The sequence below is a fragment of the Prinia subflava genome, chromosome 3, assembly GCF_021018805.1.
Source record: "Prinia subflava isolate CZ2003 ecotype Zambia chromosome 3, Cam_Psub_1.2, whole genome shotgun sequence".
Taxonomy (NCBI): domain Eukaryota; kingdom Metazoa; phylum Chordata; class Aves; order Passeriformes; family Cisticolidae; genus Prinia; species Prinia subflava.
The window spans coordinates 15450485-15475290 of NC_086249.1; the positions used below are offsets into that span (position 1 = coordinate 15450485).

At 40.9% G+C, this 24806-nt stretch overlaps 1 protein-coding gene across 4 annotated transcripts in view; it reads right to left on the reverse strand.

Moving 5' to 3' along the window:
* Positions 1-24806, reverse strand: part of LOC134548838 (protein Aster-C-like) — a 51321-nt gene that overhangs the window by 18107 nt on the left and 8408 nt on the right. For 3 of the 4 annotated variants that reach the window (XM_063393970.1, XM_063393968.1, XM_063393967.1), the window contains exons 3-8: positions 15520-15604; positions 12689-12792; positions 10830-10925; positions 9603-9683; positions 3249-3367; positions 2012-2132 (exon numbers count right to left, since the gene is read on the reverse strand). In XM_063393970.1, the coding sequence (XP_063250040.1) occupies positions 2012-2132; positions 3249-3367; positions 9603-9683; positions 10830-10925; positions 12689-12792; positions 15520-15604 (606 nt within the window). Of the gene's footprint in view, positions 1-2011; positions 2133-3248; positions 3368-4386; positions 4747-9602; positions 9684-10829; positions 10926-12688; positions 12793-15519; positions 15605-24806 lie in introns of those variants that run through there. The other variant, XM_063393971.1, reaches the window with a different exon arrangement.

Genomic DNA, 24806 nt, shown 5'->3' on the forward strand with positions numbered 1-24806 from the left:
GGCTTTTTTGGTTTTCAGCCTGTGAACAGCAAGATCTGGGACTGGAAGGCCTTCCTACAGGGGCTGGAGGGAAGATGATGGTTGCAAAATCAGGCAATGAGGTGGCTCACACGTTCACATGTACTGAGAGGGTGATGAGCCCTGGCTGGTGTTCCACACAGACTTTCCTCAATCAACTACAGACAGCCATTAACAATATTTTTTTTCAAGATGGGTCAAATACTAGAGCCAACCCCTCCACTCTTCAGATCTTTCTCTTATGAGAGCTTTGGGACTTACTTGCTCTATCAGAGCAGTATAGAGGAGTTTAAGCCTGTTTCCCTCCAACCTTTGGAAGGTGGTTAAGTGTGCTTTGTGTCATCACTGTGATGGCTTCTGATAAATACATTCTAAGCACTACTGCCTCCACCTACTCCCTTGTGGTTCTACAAAATATGCTGCAATCCCGGGGCTGTGGAGAGAACATGGACATTCTTGAGTAATGCCAAGTGACACATACAGCTAAACAAAATCATTGTGCATTTTAGCCACCCTGAAACAGGAACTCATTTATCAAGACTGCACTCTTACACTATACTTAAAAGACTTTTCAGAGGCTGTTTATTCAAGGCAGAATTCCGATCAATTTTTACAGACCAAATCCCCAGGCACTTCTCCTTACCAAGATGCCCAATGAGATTTGGCACATGCAAGAGACATCTCGGGGTGTGGCTTCTTTTCCAGGCACAGCAATTATTTTTAAATGGCTTGTTCTTGCACAAATAAGACTCACAAGTCCAAATGAAGGCTACCTGTGTAGATTTTTAGTTATCCTAAACAGGCCAAATTCCAGCAGCATCCCCAGTCCTCTCAGGCTACCTAACAACTCTCCAAAAATCCTGTTTTATACTGCTAAGGTGTCCATGAAGAATACCCATCACTCAAGCTTCTAAGTTTTTAACCCAAGAAACACGGATATTGCTTGCTGGATATGAGTTTCTAGCCATTAACTTGGATTTTGGCAAAACTAGTTAAATCCTACTTAACCTCCAGATCAGTTTTAGCAAGTGATAAAAGCCAGAAAAATTACAGGATAGTAAAAACTATTAAAACAATCTCCTTTCTTCCTTCCCCAAATTCTCCAAAGCAAAACTGGCAATTAAGAACCCAGCCCTAGTGAAGCTTATAAAAATGCATTAGTGGTTTATTTCCTTTTCCAAGATCTTTAGGATATCTAATAACCAAGAGAAAATACCTGCAACTTTTTAGGACTACAGCTGCACACAGGAGCCCCAGTAACTGTGCTAGACACTGTGGCCATCTCAGATATCACTACTAATGCACTTGCTGTTCACACCAGCCAAACACATTCACAAATCCATACAACATGAATGAACATGGGTGAGGCACTCATGCTTGTTCAGTTGCACTAACCCAAGGCATCCAGGTAAAATTAATCCTTATTATAGCAAGTGTAAGGGTTTTCCCCTTCCTTCTAAAGCATTAAAAAAAGGTTTAATATATTCACAACAGCAGACTAATCGACCTTTGAAGGCAAGGACGACAAAGTGTAACTGCCCTTCAATAAGCCTTATGTATAGGAGAGACAGTAATCTAAGAGGAGATATCTTTTTAAATAACAAATAGCACAAGCAAGAAAGCACTGGAAGTGAAAAAGGCATTACTTTCAAAAAGCACTTGGATAAAACACAGATATGGTCCCCTTGGGAACTGGATAAGAAAAACCAAGAAATTTTGTTTTTAAAGGAAAACCAGAAAACAGACCAGGACATAAGCCTCAGCATTGTAGCCTGGCTGTGCAGTGAATTAGTGACAGAGCACTGCTGACGCTCACACCAACAATATTCTCTTATACAGAATTTTGCTCATTCTCAAATTTAAGAAACATCCTTGACTTCTCAAAGACTTCTTTGGAAGTTACATCTCCATTCATCCTATGCTTACAGATGTACAAGTTAAGCACATATGCTTCTCAGCTACAAACAGCAAGAAAGGCTCTGTCAGCACTTACTCCCGGCAACATGTGTTTGTTGAGTGACTCTCCTTCTGTTTGAAGCGTGGGCTCACGAACTAAACCAATCATTTTGGGTAGTTTTTCATCCCTTTCTCCAGAATCGTCACAAATGCTGGATCTGTTCAAACCAAAAAGGAAGATATCTTTGGAGATATAAGTGCTGAGAAATCCGAGAAAGCGTCTCATGCGTGATTTTTGCATTGAAAACTTGGCTGTTCAGATAACATTATAAACTACAGGTCATTCTTCCCACATACAGCTCATTAATATCAAACCATTTTCCTCATTCCAACCACTTCTCAGAAGATTCAGCTTCTGATCATCAGGTTAATAAAACCAAGAAAGTGAGTGCTGTGGGAAATGAGGAAACAGATACAGCTTATAATTAATTTGGAAAGAAAATGTTTTAAGGAAGTGTCAGAAAATATTTTTTTCCTGCATCTCTTGTTACACAGTTGCAAAGTTGTGACTTTTTAAACCAAAAAACCCAAAACATAACAAAAAACTCAAGCAAATCCAAAACAAAATCAACTCAAGACACTTTTCCCACAAACATACTCAGATAACACAGGACTGAAGGGACATAAATTACATTGTTCACTTTTGTAGATTCATGCTTATTTACACAGAGATATGTGAAGTGCTGTTATTAGACTGAGACTGGCAGGTCACATTATTCAGTTCACATTTGTTAAAAAAAAAAAATCAAGGCAACTCTTTCAAAAAAACACACCATTATTATTACAATTATTCCAGCTCATTATATTATTATTCTTGTTTCTCAGTTCAAGCTTAGGACAATACAAAAATAAGCTAAGACCTCATATATCAGGAGAACAAGGCAAAACAAGTATTTCAGTCTCCACAGAGGAGGGGAAGAAAGAAAAAAGAATAGTATAGCTCCATTCTATTTGAACCTTCCAAACTGTTGGAGGGTATACAGGTGCTGACTAGGCACTATCACGTGAAAAAGCTGCTATTTAAGCTCCCCTATGCTGGTTCCCAAGCAGATCCAGAGAGAGGATCTTCCTCTCTCCTCTTCTAAGGGGCCTCAGCTGCACTGCTACTATTTCAGAAAATTCACACAGTTAAGTTTTTATGAACACTCAGTCTATGCAGTCAGTTTTACTAAAGGCTCAGCCTTTCTGGTAGGGCTCTTTAGAAACTGAGTTTCTAAGAGAAAGGACACTGCTTCTCCCCAGGTGTTCCAATAGGCTGTACAGCCTCTCCTTACCGAGACTGCCCGTTGTCCTCAGATGACGAGTGGAAGCTCTCCATCTCCTCGCTGTTCAGGCCCAGCTCAGAGCCATAGCTCTGGTGCACCAGCTGCCAGAATTCCTGCTTGGTCAGCCTCTGAAACAAAGCAAGCTAGTCAAGAACCACGGTATGGGACAGAAAGGCACTGGAGGAAAAACAGCAACAAGTTTTAATTACGCCACAGCCTTTAACCTCAATTCTGACACGGACTGAAAGCATTCAGGTATCATGTTCCGAGATTGGGTTTCAGCATTTTGGACAACTGTACTCCCTTCGCTGTTCAACCAGTAACACCAGGTGCAAGAAAAATCATCATTTTAAGAAAGCACACACTTGTAGCCACTACTTGCTTCTTCACAGGTCACCAATATTTTCACAGATACCTTCAAGGTCCCTCCCTCTTGAACTTCACTTGACATGGCACAAGGTAAGGAAGTACCTCTGATTGTGAACAAACCTGTTTCCTGAGGATGCTCAGAGTACTTCACAAATTGTGGGAGGCTGGCTAGCATTTCAGTCACTACACTGGTGTCTAGGGCAGCCGACTGCCCACTTTGCCAAGGTGGGACAGGGGCCCTCACTTTGTACCTCATCAGCATCCTCTTTATGAAAAGTAATTGCTTTTCTTCAGGATTACCTTGACTCACCACTATCTAAGTCTTCTCCTACTCTACAATATCTCTATCCTCTTCCACAAATTCCCACAGCTACCGAGACGTATGTAAGTTCTCTAAAATCATCAGGAAAGCTTGGAGGTGAAAGTAGAATGACACACTCATATCTGCAAAGTAAGCAATGAGTTTCAAAGTCCACCTCGGCTGTAAAGAGCTAGGGTGTGCAGAGGCGGGGGGGGAGGGGGGAGGAAGAGAGAAAGAAAGGAAATAAAAATTTTGGAATTTAACAGAGCTCAGAGAGCAATAACAGCGATCTTAAAACAGGAGACACTACACTGGAAAATGTGCCTCGGCCACCATCCATATTGATCAAGGGAACAAGACTGTGCTAATGAGGCAGTAACACAAGTAGTGCTTACTATTTGCATGAAATGATGACATTAAATACCCATGCATTATTTAAAGGGCCTTTAAATGATCCCCTCCACCCGCTTGCCTCACCTGTGGAGTGTTAGTTACAGTACCCGCAATTTTAGCCAGACGCGGAGGAGCTGACCCGCACGCAGGATGTAAATGCGCCCCTGCAGCCGCCCCGGCGCTGCCCGCGCCCCGTCCCGCTCCGCGACCCACCTGGCACCGGGCAGCGCCGCCGCCGGGATAGCCCCGCTCCCGCCGGGAGCCGCCGCCGGTGCCGCCGCGCTCCCACTTCCTGCTGGGCGGCGGCTCCGGGGCCCGGCCGGGGCAGCGCCTTCCCCCGCTGCCGGACGCAGCCGGTGTCGGCCGTCGCCGCCGGGCCGGGCCCCACGGGGGTCCCGCTGACCCCTCGCCCCCCGCACTGCATGGCATCGCACGGGAGCCGCTTTCCCCGAGGGCCCGGGCAAACAGCCCAGCTCGGGAGACCAGGAAGGGTTTTTCCCTCGGGTATTTTCCAGCATAACACGGTTTCGGGCTTTTCAGAAAGCAGCTGGTAACAAGCACCCCATTGGCAGAGATCAGTTTCAAGGTATTTAATCCTAGCGAGGGCAAAGCAAACATTAAAATACAAAACACACCGCTATAAAGCAAGGGTCATAGCGGCTAATGCCAGCCTCGCTCCGCACGGGGGTTCGCTGTACAGAGCAATGCGGTGCTGGAACACGTGCATCCACTTCGAGACGGCCTTACTTTCCCCGGGCATTCTGTCTTCTGGAGCAATAAACTCATAACCACAAACAACCACCTACAGCTGCTCTTATTAAAGGCCGAAAAACGGGTGGCCATTACACGGTTTCAAAATACAACTGAGGTGGATCTTTAGCTAGCACACCTTCCGACCAGGAATCAAAGGACAGAAACAAAGCCTTTTTCATTTCTGTTGCCCAATATTGCCAATGCCTTGATTCCCAGTCACAATGGCACAGAGCTAAGGTTGCTAATTAAATTCACTGGTATGTTCTGTCCATGGGCAAATCAGTCTGCCCTTATACAGTCAGCTCAATAGTTTGAAGAAAGCAGAGGAGCTTTTCAGCTTCTATAAAAGAATCTATAAAGCTTTTTCCTGTTGTTTTGTAAAAGCAATGTTACCAACTTGTGTTTCTAAAACAGGATTCTTGCACTCTCCTCAATTATTCCTAGCTCAGCTAGATATAATAAGTTCTTAATGGTCACAAGCCAAGATCAAACGAGACTTGCTTTGTTGTATCAGAAAGAGTCAGTTCTGAAAGCAAAGAAGGGCATAAATTTTCTGGGTCAGACTTCTGCTTCTGAGAGGACAGCTTAGAGAAGCTCTGAAGCTTGAAAGGCAAAATCTAAACATGAATTACTTTGCCCATTCAAGGTGATCGTCTACACTGGGTTTTTCCTCAGTTCTCTTTGTATACAAAAACAAAGGCTACAAGAAGCAGCTGGGATACACTTTTGTCTTTTCAAGCAGAGCACAGAGCATCAATACCTTGCTTCATGCCAGAAAAAGCAGTGTCATGGCACAAGCAATACTACAGAGTACCACCGACAGAAGCAAAGCTGATGATTTTTGACCTTCTGTGGACAAATGCAGGAATAAGAACAAGGCATGCCATACAGGTTGACTAAAGAGACAACCCCCACCATACACCACACTCCAGCCAGGCAACTCTGATACAGAACTGTTTGAAGAACAGGGGAGGGAAACAGCACACTCTCCTTCTGATTGCCTAAACATGAAGCTCAGAATCAAACTAAACCTTCTTTCATCTCTTAAATTAATCTTCTTGTACACAAAGGTGCAAATAAACACCTCTTTTTTCACAGCCTTCCCTGAGAAACTGCTGGGGAAGGCAGAATTGCTGCCCTGGGAGACGTTTGCCACAAGAAGCTCAGCTGATCAGAAATTCTGGTCCCTTCTCACACCTCTAGACTTACCTGTTACAATGTCTCTGGAGAAAGGTGCAAATCTCTACCCAGCAAAGCATAAGAACAACAATAGGAAAATAAATCCAACTCTAAGGCAGAAGACTCATGGGAATTGAGACCGATTAAGTTAAGATCTTGTTCCATTAGAAATAAGGAGTGCTGTGTTTGTTTGGGATTTGAATGACCTGCCTAATTACATTTTAATTTGTTCCTTCTCCCTTAAACTTGAGGGATATTTGACACCCATAAGGTTTAGAAAATAAAGCAAAGCTGTGAATGGCACTGCTCTTATTGTCAATAGCAGCCATGAATAAATTTCTTGTACCAATCTGGAAAGCCCCCTGCAAAACAGGATTTTTGGCTGATTTTATAAACTGAAGTACTATTGAAAGCTGCAGTGGATGTGGAAGCAGCTATCTGTTTTATCAAGACCGGTGTCATGTCTCTTCCAGACCTGCATTAATGATTCCTTATTTTCCATGATGCTGGGTCATTTAAAAAACAATGGCAAGATAAAAGTCTACAAGTCACACTCTGCACACGTTTTGCAACAGGGATGGGGGAAAAAAAAGTGTGGAATTTTTCTTCAAAAAAAAAAAGTCTTTGCATAGACATTTAAAGAATAAAAAGCCTAAGAAAGGCCCATGATAAGAGGAAAGTACCCACTGATTTGCAGAGGAACTGAAGTTTGAAGGGCACCAAACACACTATAGGGTATTACAAACAGGTGTGATGAGCTATGAGAATTGTAACTGAGCTAAAGGGGACAAGGACTGTCAGAGCAGTGGTGCAAAGTTGGGGGAAAGCATCTGGATGGATGAAGTAAGTCTGGGCACAGAATAGCATGTAACCATTTGCTAGTTTTCTTGCACGGTGCAAGTCACTTCTATTAGAAAGGCAGACTTGTCAAAGGACTACTTGTTCAGCCACCCAGGACATGCAATACTTGGCAGGTACAAGGCAGAACGGCCACCAGATGGAGATCTGGGAAAGGGTATGAGGCTGACCCCACCGAGAAATTCTGCAGGGGGTGAAAGTTTAAGGTATATCAGGTAAGGCAGACCAGTCACTCCTCAGAGGTGAGACTTCATAGCACGAAATCTATGCCCAGAAGTGCCGAAGAGGCCAGGGACTGAGAATTATCACTGCACAGACATGATTTGAAGCAAATGTAATTTCAGTCCCCTGGGTCCACATCCTGATAATTGGGGTTTATTCACCATCAGGTGGCTCAAACCAACACTGTTACACCTATAGTCAGAGTTATACTTCTGATGACAACTTTATTTCATAGTTTAAGAGTTGGATGTCATCTCCAGGTCTAGCAGATGTGCTCCAGAATATAACCAAGCTATTCACAGGCTTTAAAACATTTAGCTATTTGCAGAGGAAACATGAAAACCAGCTCCTTTTAGAACTGGTTCCATAGTGAGATTTGCTTTTTGTCAAAAGCCTTACAAATTCTGATGGCATCCCTTTGATCACTGAAACCAGGAACACCAAACTGCACACACTCAGGTTTTGCATACCATGGCAGGGCTTCAGGTGCATGAGACATTTTCCAAATGTATGCTGTTCCTGACATTGGAGCGGTGGGGGGAAAACAGCAAAACTGCTTGAAAACATCAAGGGGTCTCTTTTAGTTTTAGTTCAGCAGACAGCTTTCATTCTAGTACTGTCAGTGGAGCTGTCAGCTCCAGCAACTTCAGTTTCTACTTTCAATTCCACAGAGCCCCTCTACAGCTTTATCTAGTAAAGAATATCATAAAGGCAGCTGACAGGTGACTCAAACACATTCTAGCAGAGAACCAGAAGTCATTACTACGTTTCAGAAGTAGGAGCTCAACCTAACAGAAATCCTGTTTCAATAATAGTTCCAAACACACTACATTAAAAGGCCCTACATACACCTCATGACCATGCTCCATTTTACAACTGAGAACCCCAAGCAGAAATCCTCATAAACAGATTTATCTTTTAATACTTCAGTGAGGACACAAGCAAGCTAACAGCAAGATTTGATAGAAATAACAACCAGAGTTCCCAAGCTACTGAAACACACTGTTTCCTAAAACCTGCTGGCTTAATTCCTCTCATCTTGCATTCAGTCCATGCCTCTTTCTTATCTATCCTTTAGCTACTGCTCTATAGTGAAAAATTGATCCTAATGTGACACTCATTTCAGTGTCACAGAGAAGAAACACACCAAAAAAAGTAATACTGAACAGCACAAAGCTTGCTACCTCTGTTGCAGCCCTAGGATAGGTTTGTGTACCTGAATGTCCTTACATTGACCCTCCAGCACCTCAGCCTGATCAAATGAGTAACATAAGTGCCATTTCTGACAAACTCTGCACAATGAAAGAAAGCAAGGTTACTTCCAGTTCACATTCCAGTCAAAAGGTGACATAGTACATTGTGGTGGGATTCAAGACAAGATGGTTATGAAGTTAAAATTAAATAGTATTTGATTTGAGGGACAAGAGATTTGCAAGAAACACTGGTTTTGCCTTAAATAGCACTTCCCTTTATTTTCAGCTTTTCTTTTGACAAAAAGTGTCTCAATTCTGCCCTAAAATTCATCTAACAAAAAGAAAAAAGATGCAGCTACTATGTGTAAGTAGCACAACAGCTTTAAACCTTTGGAGATCACTGCAGTGTTACGTATGGATTTTTCAGTGTGTAATTGCAACTGGGTTAAAATATTTAAACAATGAGAGACATAAACAGGAAGGAATTGGTTTACAAAAATTGTCTTACAGTGATGTTCTGTGAAAGTGTAAGTCCATTTTTAGAAAGATTAGCTTAAGTATCCACAAATTTCAATATAAATCAAGCTAACTAGCCAAAGTTTCCAGAATACACTTCCATATCATACAGCCTGCCTTTGCTGCATTTCTTCAAGGTCAGCAGAGTTGTAATGAGTTGTCTGGTAAAGGTTAACCTAACTTATCTGAGAAGGAGTCTCGGCTTTTTTCCTTGAAAGTTTTCACTGAGAAAACCTCTTGCCTTTTTGATCACAAATTAAGCACAGAAAATGTGAAGCAAATGCATATCAATTTAGGAACATATGCTTGAGCTCACAGTGAAGAAAAGCATGCAATCGATATGCAAAGACAAAATGCTACTTCAACAGCAGAGTTGTAGGTGGCAGTCTGAGAAGGAAAAGATGGGAATTTTGTCTGTGATCTAAAATACAAGGAACCAAAGCAGAACATCAGATTAGAATTTTAAGTCGGAAAGGAAAAGCTAACATTAAGTCTCTTATTCTCCAGAGGCACATCTGTCTACATTAGAAAAAGTTCATTTGGTTGCTTAACCACAGGTACTGATGCAGGCAAGCTTACCTTATCCAGCAACACATTCTGCCACAAACGGAAGATACTGAGGTAGCTTCTGTCTCTTGCACTGAATGACGTGAAGAAAAACTGCAGAAAGAAAAAGAAGGTAAAAAATAAGCTCACACATAGCTATTTTCAAGAATCCCAGAATGCTTCCTTGTATCTTGACCATCCCAAGGTTATCAGTTACAGTTTGCCTCATTTGACATTCAACAAACCTGGGGGGTCATATTCCTCAGGTTCCAGTTTGTATCATTTTCAGGGAGTAAGAGTGTGTTCCCCAATGTCCACACAGTGTATGAAGACATTTGCTGTTCTGGACATGTGACTAACCCTTGGCATAAAGGAAGAGCTCTTCCTCAACTTAAACACATTCACATTTTTCCCACAGGAGTTTGAACAAATCAGAAACACATATGCCTATTTTTTACAGCTATTTCTGTTCTTCTGCCACATTAGCCTTTTACTATCATTTTCACGTGAGATGATGTGAAATTAAAATAATTAAAACAGGAAATCAAATTATATGCATCATTTGAAATGTTAAAATATTTCCCATTGGGTTTTTTTAGCACAGAGGTCTATCTTTCTTGTCACTGAAAGTTAATACTGGATGAATTGAGAGGGAGCAGCCAAATATGATGAATCACAGTTGCTTCTCAAAGAACAGCTCCAGGTTCACTGTAGAAAGCTCTGTTCTTTGCCAAGAATTACTATTTTCAAGGCATTTATAGAAGAATTTATCACAGTGTATTGCTCATAAGACTCCTGCATCATGCTTTTCAGTTTTTCAAATATACACTCAAAAACTTCATTTCCCAGCACATGTTCTGGGGTAAACTTCTCCATTACTCAAATCCCATGACATCACAGTCCTTTTATTTTCAATAGTTTTCTTCAAGGAGCACTTGAAATCCAGTGACTTTGATATTTTTTCAGTCTGAAGAATTTACATTCCGAAATCATGCTTTGAATTTTAGTTTTCCTTTGAATAGTTGAGACAAACTCTTACTTTCTCGTTACTGTATCAACACCACTAAGGGATTCTGAAGTCAAACTGGAGCTGAATTATCAAGCAAACATGCACAGGGATGAAACCTAAGTCTGCCTTCGAATCCCAACCACACTTAAAACATTTGACAGGGAAGTTACATATGCAAATGCAGACTAGAACAAGTGCTGTGTTCTGGACTCTATCATTTAGCAAGAACACATTTAAAACCAGATTTTCACCTTCTCTCCTTTTGTTGCTATTTGTATGGCATTTGGAATGAGACGAGCAGTCTTCTCCTTTGTCATGAAAGTGATGTCCTTCAAAGCAATAGAAATCTAAGCAGAAACACATTTAATAAGACATATTAAAAAAACCGTAGGACTGAAAAGTTAGAAGTTACAGAATATGCAAGAGGAACTCAAACTAACCCCAAACCCTGTGATGCAATTCAGATGAGATCACAAAGGCAATTACTGTCTCCACTTGCTGCTTTAACAGCAAGCATTTCGAGGTAGAAGCTGAGGTGACTTAAGAGCCATCTTCCCTTCTTTCACATTAGGGCTAGAGAAGAAAGTTGTTTTTTCTGCTTTTCTTCCACTCCTCCAGCCACAATCCCAACCAAACACAAACCACAGATCTGAAAGTCAATCCCAATCAGAATGCTGTACATAAAGCAGAACATACATGAGAGAGATCAGATAGACTGTTTTATCTCACAGAAGTTTACAATACAGTCCATTTTCAAAATTTTATTTGCAGTCTAGTCATTGCAAGAAATTCTTCCTGCCTAGGCAGCATATTTGACTTGTATATTAGTAGTTGAAATGTTTCTGTTTAGAAGAACATGGTCTAACTGGCTGCAAGAAGCCATTTCCTTCCAGCCTACCCCCTCTTCTTGAATATAGGGCTATGCTGCCATTCAGCTTAGAGAAAGGAGGAATATAAGCTCTAACTTGCTTTTTTCCTGTATGAGCAGAACGTTCTCCACTTACTCCTGCTCTCTTTGCAACAACACAGCCTGCTAAAGAGGTCCCAAACTTGGCTCTACCACTGTAGCTGACGAGTCAGACTACCTAAAGGTATTCTGAAGATATCACTCTGCTAGACAGGCAGAAACAGGTTACCAGGATGTCTGCTGTTTTGCTGGTTAAAAAAACCACCCAATCAGTCTTTGAACAGTTTATATATTCAAAAGTATAATTCCAAAAGGTTTATTTTTTAATTAATTTCACATCTAAAATAAGAAATATTCCATCCTCAAATCCATCTGATGAAAGTAAGCTTGGTTTTGAGTTGAGTATTTCTACAGCCCCTTGCAGTCTTAAATACACAAGCTATTTGTTGTTTGTGCTGTGTATTTCAAAGCACTCAAATGTGAGATACTAAAGTTATGAGCAGTCTCACAGTTCACACAACATTTAGACATGTCCACCCTCTGTTTGCTAGGTTATCTTCCTTTTCTTATTCACTGCAAGTTCTACAGCAGATGCAACAACTGCTCAAATGAAAAGTTTTAACTCATTAACCTAATCTGACAGAAATAAAGGGCCAAGGTATCACAAATATCTACCTTTGCTTGTACTGTTCAAAAGCTGCAGACCACAATATGAGAACTTGCAGAAGTCATTTACCAGTTCCCTTCAGCTGTTCTTAGATGCTGATATTTACATGTTAGGCTAAGTCAAGTAAGGTTCAATGCTGGAGAGTGCTTGAATAGGGCATCACCACATACCATGTCATGCCCCAGGACTTGCAGTAGGAGATTATGTGTTACATTCCTTTATAGGACAACTTTGCATGGTAAGGAAAGGCAAATTGTCATCCAGAAATGTAAAGAGCCAGCTTTAGCATAATCCCTAAACTTCTTATGCGGAATGACTGACTAAGCAGGCTTACTTCAGCATTCAAATGCCTCCATTGCTCTTCTTATTTTACAGAGGACAGATCTGCATTTCCACTCAGGGATGCAGGCTCTTTCTTCACAGCCCAGAGTTACTAGTATGAGATGGACAGGATGGGATCTGAGACACTCTAATCCTATGTCCTGATAGGATAGGACAAAGAAAAGGTGGGATTCAAGTCAGCTAAGAGATCTTACTGTGGTCTCCCATCGGAAAATGTTGCTGTGGAAACAGAGCCAGTTTTCAGAGAGATACAAGCGTCCTTGCAGCAGGATATCCTTCTGCAGTGCACAGGCGTAATCTGTGTACAGAGAGCGAGAGCAAGTTACCCACTGACCCAAACCTGTTAACTCAAACGAGATGGGTATTACAATACAATAAAAAGCCACTTCTTTCACTTGCAGGAAGTCTGTGAAGGCAGACTTGTACTGCCTTGCATCCAGACCATTGCTCTGGGAAGAGCCCAAAGCCAGAGTTGATGGTACATCTGTGTGAGGACAGCACTCCATCTATCAACCCCTGTGCACTATCTTATGTTTTCAGAGAAGAGGGGTCAGGCAAGACCAGGAGTACTTGGGAGAAGTATTCATTAGCCAGACTTCAAAGCACCTAAACAACAGAATGCAAACATTTTATAGTCCAACAGATCAACTCCTACAGAACAGCTCATATGTTGTATTAAGATAATAGTTTTCCACTGAGTAGATCCTATAACTAGCTAAAACTATCTGCTGAGTGAGACACTAACAGATAGATTGAACTACCCAGTACTTGAGGCAGGGGGTATTTCCTGAAGTTGACTATCATTTTTATGATACTGTCTCTGACTGAAACATCCCTATTGAGAAACAGATTTCATCTACAGTGCCATTACCCATCATCAGATACCTGCTAATTAAGAGCATGAGCAGAGGATTTAGTCACACTTCTTAAAAATCTCAGAGAGCTTTCCCAATTTCAGAGCCTGAAGAGTCAAACAAAAGGAATTTTTTGAAGTATTGCTGCTAGATAATTAAGACAGACCTCTTTTGGGGGCTCCAGCCTAAAGAAGGCTACCTAATGCATAGAAAACATGCAGAATTTATGTATTGACTCAATATATATTAGGGATTTCACCCTTAGAGGTATCTAATAGTTTTGTATCTGGTATTGTCCGAGCCAGAATTTTGATTTTGTGTACTAAAGAACATAATAAATACAGTTCTTGTTCAAATATCAGGAAGTTCAGGAGTCCCCAACACCCTAGTTTCAAGCTATATCTGCATTTACAGAAGCTTTTATTACGATTTTTAAAACTCTCTAGCATTTCCCCTCTCAAATAATCAAGTGAAAATAAATTTTCTTGTAACAAGAATGAGGCATGTATATAAGCCCTTGGAGAGGTAACTACAAATGGAACTACAGAAGCCTAAATCTAAAGAAGTTAGTTGTTAAGTGCATGTCTAAGAACAGCCAGATACCAAAATGCTGATAAGAGGAAGGCAACAGGGACTGAAGTTAAGGACTTGAGGAAAGCATTACAAAGAAGCTTGCATCTGACTTTTGTGGTTTTTAGGAAAGAGATTCAGACCTATAAAGGTCACCATTGGGCAAGTGATGAGCAACCCTGCTCTGACCTACCTACATAAAAGAGAATATCAAAACAAACAGAAGATACTAGCATTTCTCCTTTTAAGTTTTCAGAACCAGTAACTTAATATGTTGCTTGAAAACAACATTTCAGGCAAATCATAGTGGCCCTCCTTCCAGCTCCCATTTAGACAGTCTAAGTAATTCCTTTCATTTTAAGAAATATTTTATATATCTTTACATACAGTGCTCATTACAGTGGAATAGTCGCTTATTTTTAACAGCTGATTTAAAAACAGAAGCAGTAACAATTCTTTTAATGAACAGCAGCAAGCAATGGCTTCTTGGAGCACTGCAAAGCTTGTACTAAGTTACTCTACACCAAGCAAAGGAAAAGCTCCTTGCTTGGAGGATGCAAAAAGTCCTTTCAAGGAAACACTGCTTTTTATGGGGTAAAAAAAATTATATAAAAGTAGTGGCTTTGCTTCTGATGGAACAAATTGAGATTAACCCATTACTAAATCTTTCTCTAAATGCTACAATCTCTTCTTTGAAACTGCTTCAGAAGTTGTCTCCATGGCTTTCTGCATCAATCATGTGTAAGGAGAAACATCAAAACAGTGCTTTGAAGTAATAGCCTTTTCTTCTGTTTTACATCTCTACTGAAGTATTTTAAAAATGCAGAAGGCATTTCAGAGGATAACTGCCTCCTGAAGCTGGAAAAAGACACAGGGATTTAACTGCTTCAAAGCTGCTGCTGGCATACTGCAAGCATACAACTAACAGCCTGTCAATATTTGCTTCCTCAGAAGTCGCATAAAATGAGAGATGAACTTTAAACAGTCACAATGCCACTTTTCAATGTGAATATACAGTGTACTTGTTACACAAATACAACACAAGCAGGTGATAAAGAAGGGAACAAGGTGCAAAGGAGGTAGGGTTACATGCTTGGCTGCTTTGGATTCTGCAGTGGAGTGAAACAGCTGGAAAAGGAGTATTTCAGTGCTGAGAAAAGTTATGCATCATAATTTGATATTCTCTGACACCTGCTTCTTTCCTCTCCCATTCATCTGAAAAACAGTCTTTTAAATTACAGCCACCCACTGTGTCACTCAGTCCCAGGAGTCACATTAATCAAGGTGCTTTGGGCAAGGGTGTTAGTTCCAGGGAGCAAGGAGGAAGTTTTTGCTAAGGATGATCTACCTAGTTAACAGAGTCTCAGAAACAACATCCTTTTTGGTTTTTTTTCCATCCCCCCACAAAGCAGGCAGTAGAGGAGAGGAGTGTGGACCTGGCTTTCCTTGAAGGTATCTCATGCTGGTTCAAAGACAGGAGAATAGGGACTTATCAGCTGCAATCAGAATTTGCCATAAAAAAACCCCAAAATGCTTTGACATGACTGCAATCTGAAGTCATCAAACAGAAGACAAGGACTTTTGCTGTGATTACTTCTTACCTACTATGAGTCTCTCTGAGTCTGGCAGATGAGAAAACTGTCTCTTGAATTCCTCACTCCTATATTTGTAAGTGGAACTTGAGAGCTGCAACAAAGAACAGTAAAAGGTTATGCAAACAGATTTATTTTCAGCCATCAACTGCCTTCATACTGGATGTGTAATTTTATCTTGGAGAACAAATGAACCTCAGAAGAGCAATAAAGAATAGGTGGTATCTAAATGTGATCCTCACTGTAACTTTATGCTTACTTATGTAAGAGTATTTATCTGGCATGGGCAAAACCATTCCCTGTATCAGGCCAGATGCCAGTCACAAGGCATTACAGTGCTGTGATAGCAACCTGCTCCACCCATAAGGAGATGAGAGCCCTTCTGGGACTAAATATTCTAGCACAGACTAAGTGAAGAGGCAGCAAAGCCACAACACAGAGGTAAGAGAGAAAAATAAAGCCCTCGTGGAGGCCAACAGAACACAGGGACACATCGTAGAACATCAATGTCCACTGGGAGTACCACTTCAGGAATACTGCAGTGCAGTGGATTTTTCACCAGTTGCTGTAACTAGACCTGTGGGGGAAAAAGGTAATTGTTTCCTCCAGTAAGAATGAAGAGCAGCATGACCATCACTTCTTGATTTTCTGTCATATTCTACAGTTCATCCCATTTTAAAGATCACTGTCTATGATTTTCTTAAGATTCAAGTTGGGCAGCAAACTCACAGCAAAGAGGACCATCTTGATGGACTTCAGCTCCTTACTCTTATAAACAAATGTGCCTGCCCCATTCAAATGAAGAGCTTCAGCACATTCTCCAGAAAATATTCTGTGTAAAAGTCCTACATTTCATTTGCAGTTGTAAGTGGATCATACTTTTTTTCTTAACAGATATTGGACACTTATTTTAGAGGCGGTCTTAATTAAATGCTGTGTAAGACCGTGACTCAGGTGGACTAAGGCTATTACAGGAAGAAATCACTTTTAAATGTTCCCAGAACCAGATATAGATATACTAAAAAGCCTTTCACACTTTTTTCTTTAACCTTTCTAAAGATCTTAAGCACATGGATGCTATTCTCTACTTGAGCACCTGTATTACTCCAAAACTTGGTATTCACCATTAAACTCAACTCCACCACAAGATTAGTTGCTATTTATATTTAGGGTGGGGGAAGAAAGAAGAAAGGAGGCAAAGAACAACTTTAGACAGTACGACCTTGCAGCATACTTACTTTAGACACACACCTACAGCATGTTAGTTGGCCACTACCCTTTTACTATGTTTGTGCTTGTCCCAAAATCCCAGGAAAAAGATAGATTTATCTTCAGCTTGATGGTCTTTTAATAAACTAGAGCCAACAGTGCTCCCACCTCCTCAAGATTCCCATACTTTGCCCTTTTTCACTGAGGACATTCCTGCTTCTTGCAGTTCAAAGGTGCCCTGAACACCACCCTACACTCACATCCTACAATGGTCTGGCATCTTATACTCGAGAATTGAGATCTTAAGCCACAAGAACACAAGTGCAACCTCAAAGTCAAGTGTTTAAGTGCATGCAACATGTGAGAGAGCAGAGTTACCCTGACACAGATCAGCTTTAAAAAAAAAAAGTCAATTTACCTTCTAGTATCATGAATAAAAGAAAGCCTTTATGTTTGACCTCTGTTTGAATACATATTTGCTGTCCATTAATATGCTGAGTATTGTAATGCAAAAAGGCAGCAAGGGATGGAGACAAAAAAATACATCCACTCCTCCCCTTCTAAGAAAAGTAAACATGAAAAGTTTGGGTGCAGCTAAAGAACATGCTAGACATGTCTCCTCTAAGCTGTAATGCCTCCACTTATATTTCAGTTATTTCTGTGATTATGAAAATAACATTCTTGGAAAGCATGTCATCTGCTGAAGTAGGCAGGCTACGGTTTCTTGGCTTGCAACATCCAGCCCTGAAATGCAATTTTTAATTGATCATCCAAGAAAGGCATCCAATATCAGCACTGCTTTGAAGAAACTGAGTTCTTTGCAATTACTCTGGAAAGCGACATAGGGGAAAATTAAAAATTAACTCACATCTGTCAAGTTTCCACCTGTAGTTCCAGAGTCCCTATGGTTTACACACAGGCCTAACTCAGCTGACTGAAGTCTGGGCTTGCATTGCCAATGCCAGCATACAGGGAATAAAAGAATTGGTCTGCCATGAGAGGAAAATGAAAGTCACACTTTGTGCAATCATGATTTAGGAGGCAATGCCTTTCAGGAGAAATGCAGTTTCTCAAACACACTGTATACAAGAGATAAGAGCTACCCTGAAGTTCAGGATTTTTGTGGTTGTAAGACAAAAGCAATTAAATAAAATAGGAATATCACAGTGTCACAGACACATTTATATTAGTGCCTCAATCAGCCAGTTCAACAGGTCCAAAAATCCAGACTCAGGATACTGAGTTTTACTTAGAACTGAAATTTTTCTAGAGCATAAAATCTGCTACAGCTTGTCTTAGAAACCCTTCCTAGCATTCAGAAGTGCTGTCATGAGTGACTGGACTATAAGACATCCTTATTAACTGAAGATTTCTACTCAGCTCTTAGGACACTTATGCAGAGTCTGCTCTGAATCCTTATCTGATCAGCAGAAAACTGTGAGCAGATTGAAACTTTTGAACCTTACCTTTTCTCTACTTTGCATGAAAACTAGCTCACTTGAATCTGTACTTTTTACCTACTCAGTAGGTGGCTTGGTGATTGAGATCTCTCAACAGACTTGGGAAACAAGAAGGGCAATCTTAACACTACTGGCAATTTCAGCTTCATTAAAGTGAAGGAAACAAGGCATTTCTACAATACAGCATGTCTCCTAATCACGATTATAACATCCAACACGTGGCAGCATTTGAAGCAGGTTGCCACTTCTGAGTTACAGAATCTAGCACCAAATATTAAGAGGAAAGGCATAAAACAGGTTGTAGCATGGCACTCACAAGGTGAAAACAGCAACTTGTTTTTAATACATACACATTTCTAAGTCAATACATATGCTTCATTATAAGTCATCAGGCAAACACTTGGCCTGAGGATAATCTTAGCCATTTATGGTTATGCTGTATTTAATCACCAAGGCAATTATTAAGTGTGGACAACAACTTATTAGCATTTTTCATCTGAAGCCACAAAATACACCTGAAACTTGTAAAATATCATGAACAGAAAACCATTTTCAGTAACGACCAGAAAGTTTTACAGAAAGTTATGTAAGAACCAGATATTGGAGACACATAACCAAATCATTCTTATACCTTGTTTAGAAAGGGACCAGTTCAACTATATAAAGTCATGTTCCAGAAAAAAAGAATGTAAACTTAAATAGAACTAAGCTGAGTTATTTATAGGATAGAAGCCTGTTAAAAAAACAGCTTCCCTTTGCATTTACATCTTCAAAGTGTAGCCACTGCAAACAATTTGAGCCATTTAGCAAACTGCAGAAGAAAATTAAACAACACATTCTCCCAGGAGTACAGCAAAAATCCTAATCATTAGGAAATTATTTGATTGCAGATATCACTAAGCATGCAAATAAGCAATCAACTCCAGCAGAATGCTGTGCACATTTTTTAACAATCACTAATGACAGCAATAATTCTGCATTTGCTTTGTTAGTGTTTTCCCTTTGTTTTGAGACACCACAAAACCCAGGTTCCCTGACAATTTGCATTCCATAGTTGTGACATGCAGCCACGAATACAACAGCTGAGATGACAGGTAAGCTGACCTCACCAGCAGGGTAATAACTCTCATACCTCCTCATTTCAGGAGATGCCTCCCACCGAGCTTCAGTCTCCCTATCAGTTACCACCACAGGCACACGGTCCCAGAATCAAACAGGCCTATAAGCAAGCTGCCCAAATTACCATTTCTTTCATGCTCAGAAGCCTCACTTAACCATCAAAATATGGCCCATGGAACTCATACCTTTCCTCCTGTGTCTAACAACACACAAATCCAGGACACTAACCCCAAACCCCGCTTAAAAGATCATCTGACTATTCCCCAAAGACTTTCCTATGAAGTTTCTAGACATGGTCAAAAACAAATTTGGAGGAATTAGTAAGGTTAGGATACAAGTACATGTTAACCTTACATTAGCACATTATAACAAACATGAAGTATTCTGGCAAAAGCTGTTGCATTTCTACTGAGTAATGATTTCTTCCTTATTCAAATTCATATAAAACTCTTCTTAGCATCAGGAGAAAGAAAAAGAATACAGCCTTCAGAACAACAACCAGCCAGAGAGAAGTCTGGATTTTATACAAGACTCTTCTATACTGCAAATATTCCTCAAACTTATTGGATACAGTAGGGAAAAATATCAACCCAAAACCTACCAAAAAAACCAACCAACAAACCACCAACCAACCAACAAAACCCACCACCTAAACATACCAAGATGACACTTTCAGTGAGGTTAAAGCCTCACTAGGAGAGGTGAGAACCAAGTTAACAGCCCTGAACAAAGGCCTCATTAAACAGCGTAAGGCAGGCAAGACTTCACATACTCCAAGACAGATTCAGGCAGGCTCCCTTATTATCACAGGAACACTTCCCATGGCACACTGAGATGATCTCTCACCTGTAAAAGGTGCCATGTCTGACAAGCCTTTCCATCACAGAAATGTTGATCCCACTGCAGACATTTCTTCAGTCCACAAAAGTTCACTAATCATCCTATCTAATCTATAACATACAAGCCACAGCTCTCTGGCTTTAAAACTAGAGCTGCCATGACCAAACTTCCCTTTAGAAAAGAATGAAATATATATTTTTCCATTTTAAATTTAAAGTCATTCTGGATGGAAAAATCCATCCTACCTATGGATAGTTCTTCTACTAGTATATTTGGTTAACTTTATCTTTACTTTGTGAATTATTTTTGGATAAGTAAGTTACTCCATATCTCCTGAGGTAGGGATTAAGCTTCCTAAGTGTATTAGCAAAAAAAGATTTTTCTTTTTCAGACTTATTCTTGTGGCTTTTCTGAATCCTCTCAGTGTCCCTCTTGAATGCTATATATAGCATTGCAGGAGTTACCACAAACAGATAAATCTGAATCACAGATTGCTTTTAAGCACAGAATCACAGTGAAAGCTCACATCCACATGACTCCCAGTCTGCCTTATCTTTTTGCAGTTACAGGGCAGTTTCCCACTTCTGACAACAAGCACTAGGCTGTATGTTGGAAGTGTCAGACTTGTTCAGTTTACCTTGTCACATGTAAACAGTCCAGATCTGCTCTATTACAGCGATCTGTTTTCACAAACCACCTCTTGAAAAAATCACAGAAAAAAATTGTTTAGGAACAACTTGCAATCATTGAGTACTCAAAAGCTTTACTAGCAGTGACTTATGTTCTTTTCTGTCTTGAAGGCCAAAAGCATTTAACTTTCACATGGAAAACCACTCACAGGACCTGAAGACATGACATGACTTAGGGTGACTTACTGTGCTGGGTACAGTACACTGAGCACTTTGGTTGGTTTTGGGAGGGGGATTGTGTGTGTTTGGGAATTTTTGTTGCTTTTTTTTTTTTTTTAATAAGGAGATATTTGATCACATCTGCATATTCACACAGATGTATTTAATTGAAAAGTCATGAGACCTATCAATTAAATACCAATTTAAAAATAAATAGCCAACTAAAAAAAAAGAAACCAAGTAACTGTTGCCAGGGTTTGCTCAGCCCCTGTATTCGTTAGCAGCCTGCTTTCCACAGTTCCCATGCTCTCAAGGAAATGTGAACAAGCTTCTAGTCACAGTGGGAGGGGGCACTGTTTAGGGAGCTACAGCTATTTTCCTTCCATTCATTATATGCTTTTTTTCCTTCACCCTTACCTGTGGAGAGGGGAGTCTCACAAGCACAGGGCCACTGGCAGGCACAGGGCTGTGCACTAAGGTCATTATGTCCCCATTCCTGTGTCCCAGCCCCTCTCTTCTCTGTGGAGGCTGAAGAAGAAAGGATGTCTAACATTTCTTAGTGACTGAGAAGAAAACAAACAGCATTCTCCTTCAGTGGCACCCAGTAGAACTTTGGCAAAAGTATGTCCTCTGTTGGAAATACAGTATGCATGACTTAAAGAAAGGGATATTAAAATACATCATTGGCAAATACTCCAGCTGCTGTATCTTCCAGTTTGGTTGGAGGTGGGAAGATTCGGGTGGATAGGGGGGTGAGGGGTAGTGGCTGTGCTTTTTTAAGCCTACAAGACCCCATAAACAAGGATAAAGACAGAGTCCCTAGTTCTCCCAAAATGAGTGTTACTATTAACTAATTCTCACATATGCACAGGCAGGCACATTGAAAATGTCAGACAGACTATGATTTACCAGCAACACCAGGAGCTTCCAAATAGAAAGAAACTCCTCTGAACTATTTCATTATGGAGAGCTGCTGAAATACTGGACGCCCACTTGGAAAACATTTGACACCCATTGTCCTGAAAGTGACTGAATGAGGTGCCTCTAAAAGGAGACTGTTTCCATTTCTTTTGAAGACTGGGTACAGCACATCAAAGCACTGTGTCCCACAGGAGCAGCCCAGCTCTCACCAGCTGAGATGGACCTCAGTCTCACCAAGCCATCATTGGCCTGATCCACGGTGAAAGCCTGTTCTCCTGAAAAGCAGTCCTGGCCAACTGCTGACCAGGAAGTCCTGATCCCAAGCATTTCCCCATGTGGAACATGAACTTGGCTGAACTGGAATACTGCTCACAGGAGGCCTGGTCATTTCCTGCACCTCACCAGCCTCGGTGTCCTTCCAAGAACAGGATTGAAGGTCTCATGCTTCAGCTTCACCCATATAAGTACAGATATCAAAACTCAGTAGAGCATGGCTTCAAAATAGCCTAGAAAATCCACAACCAAAGTTATTACAATTATGATTTTGACAGACAAGAAAATTTAACATCCTATGTAATACTACGCTGCTAACATCAGGTTATATAATTATAACAAAAGGTAACATCTTTGCGAAGAATTTTAAAATCTGGCATCCTTCCCAAGAAGAAAATTAAAAGACTTAGAGTTGAAAATATAAAGGTATTTCTTCAGAGAACTTTGAGTTGCATAACCAGTTAGAGATTACGATTTTAATGTTCTCCTTAAAAAAAAGTAGAACAGACCTGGAATAATTTTGTAACTGTATTTCAGTTTAGAACATGTGAGGAACTCTCACAAATTTCTCCTTCAAGGTCATACCAGAATTAGCTCATTTTCACATTTCACTGAAATAGGGTTCAGCTGAAGGTGCTTGTTTCCAACAAGGTGCTTGGGAAACAAGCTGATAACCTTCTTATCAATTACAAGAAAGCCTCTTGCCATTAGTAGTACTATATATTTTTTCCTGAAAAACAAGAGCTTGGATTGAGAATATCCTCTGCTTATTCTGAAGCAATGGTTTTGTAGTATTCAGTACTTTTTTTTTCTGCAAGTGTTTTAAAGCATTTAAACAGTGAAGCCAATGTACTTTCATAGCAACTCTGATTTGGAGACAAAAATCTCAAGCTTGCCATGCACAGTGCAGAGCAAAGCATATGCTCCATTTCAGAATAAAACTGACTGAGGCATGAAGCTAATGTAAAGTCAGAAGACACACACCCCCCACACATACCTCCTCTAGCTGCCTGCAGCCTGCTCCAAACCATACAAATCCCTGGCCAAAGCCTCTAAAGCTCCCCCCTCTCTCACCCACTTGCTCAGAGCTGGTGCTGGCCACCCTCCAGCAGTGCTAGCTTGAGTTCTGCCAGCCTCTGCTTGCATGCCAGCTTGGAAACAGGCTGAAACACCCCAGCCTTGCAGAACAGGCACACAAATGCTGCAGCAACTGGGCAAAGAAAACTTGCACAGAGGCTGACATTTAAGAACTGCCTAGCTCCAATCTAAAACCACCATCACCAAAACTGATTTTGGGAAGCAGACTGCAGTAGCATAAATCACTTCAAGTTCACAGAAGTCCCAAAGGGAATAGCAGAGGAAAGTATTATCACCAGGGAAACACCAGTTTGGAGAGAAGCACTTAATGCCTAGCACCCCTCCTCTCTGCATTGCTGAAGGCTACAATCCATGAAGCAGCCTTAAGAGTACATCTGCACCCGGCAACTCAGCATGGAGCCAAATCTCTCACACAAAACTCAGCCACTGTTCCCTGTTTAAAGTCAAGCCTTTACTGAGACACCTTGAGCAGGAGCTCAAGACATCAGAGCATGCTTCACGCACACCCAAATTCCCCAAAACGTGTACATTACCAGCCACCCAGAGCTCAGCTCTTCCCTCAGCTCAGGCACTTTGAGGCAAGGGACACAGGGTTCTGCATGCCCAAAGATCTCTGCCTGCCCTGAGAGGGGGCAGCAGACATGCACTTATTCTGCTTTCTTCATGCTGGCTCTCCCTTTCCACCTGCCTTACCTAGGACCTGTTTGCCACATTTCCACAACTAACCACATGGAGCCAGCCCCAAAGAGAGAGCCCTCTCCCAGCACAGCCCTACGGAGGAGACTGACAGAAGAGACAGAAAAATGCACTTTAATCACTCGGAGTTAAATCTTAAAGTCTGAAAGGAAAAGATAATGGAACACAAAGAGGCAGTATTTACAGTCATTTTGCAGCCCGGGCTGCTGGCTAGGATAAGTGGCTGTCTCTGTGCACCTGGCTGGGTGGTGGCTTTGGAGGGCCTGCGCTTCTGCTGTCAAGATCAGCTACATATGTAAATAGCAGGAACTGGTTTCACCAGAAAAACAAGGTAACTCTTCTGCTTTCCCAAAGCAAAGACAGGATACATCATGGGGAATCTCCCTGTGCTGAAAGAGCAGCAAAACATTGGGAAGCATACCCACACAGAAAAATACTCATTGGCAATTTATTTCCATCAGAAAGCCAGTGAGAGGATTCTAAGTGATCTCAGAAAGGCCTTATCAGAGCCTGGGTACCAGTGTGACTCAGGTCTCAAAAACAGCATTAGCATAGACTGTTTTATAAGTGCATTTCCTGTTTATAAAATAACACCATCTGCAGCTGATTGAACACCTGAGTGTGGACATTTGCAACTAGCAATGAGGCTGATTATTTCAGTTTCAAATATAATTTATATAACTGCCACCAAACACCTCTGAGTCTGGATGAAACAAACATTTAGATTTTAAATATGAAAGTAAAAAGTTCAAGAGTTTTGGACAATTCCATGGGCAAACATCTTCCTCAGTTCTGAATTAGAAATTAAGGTACTTTTAGCTTTTAAGAGCCA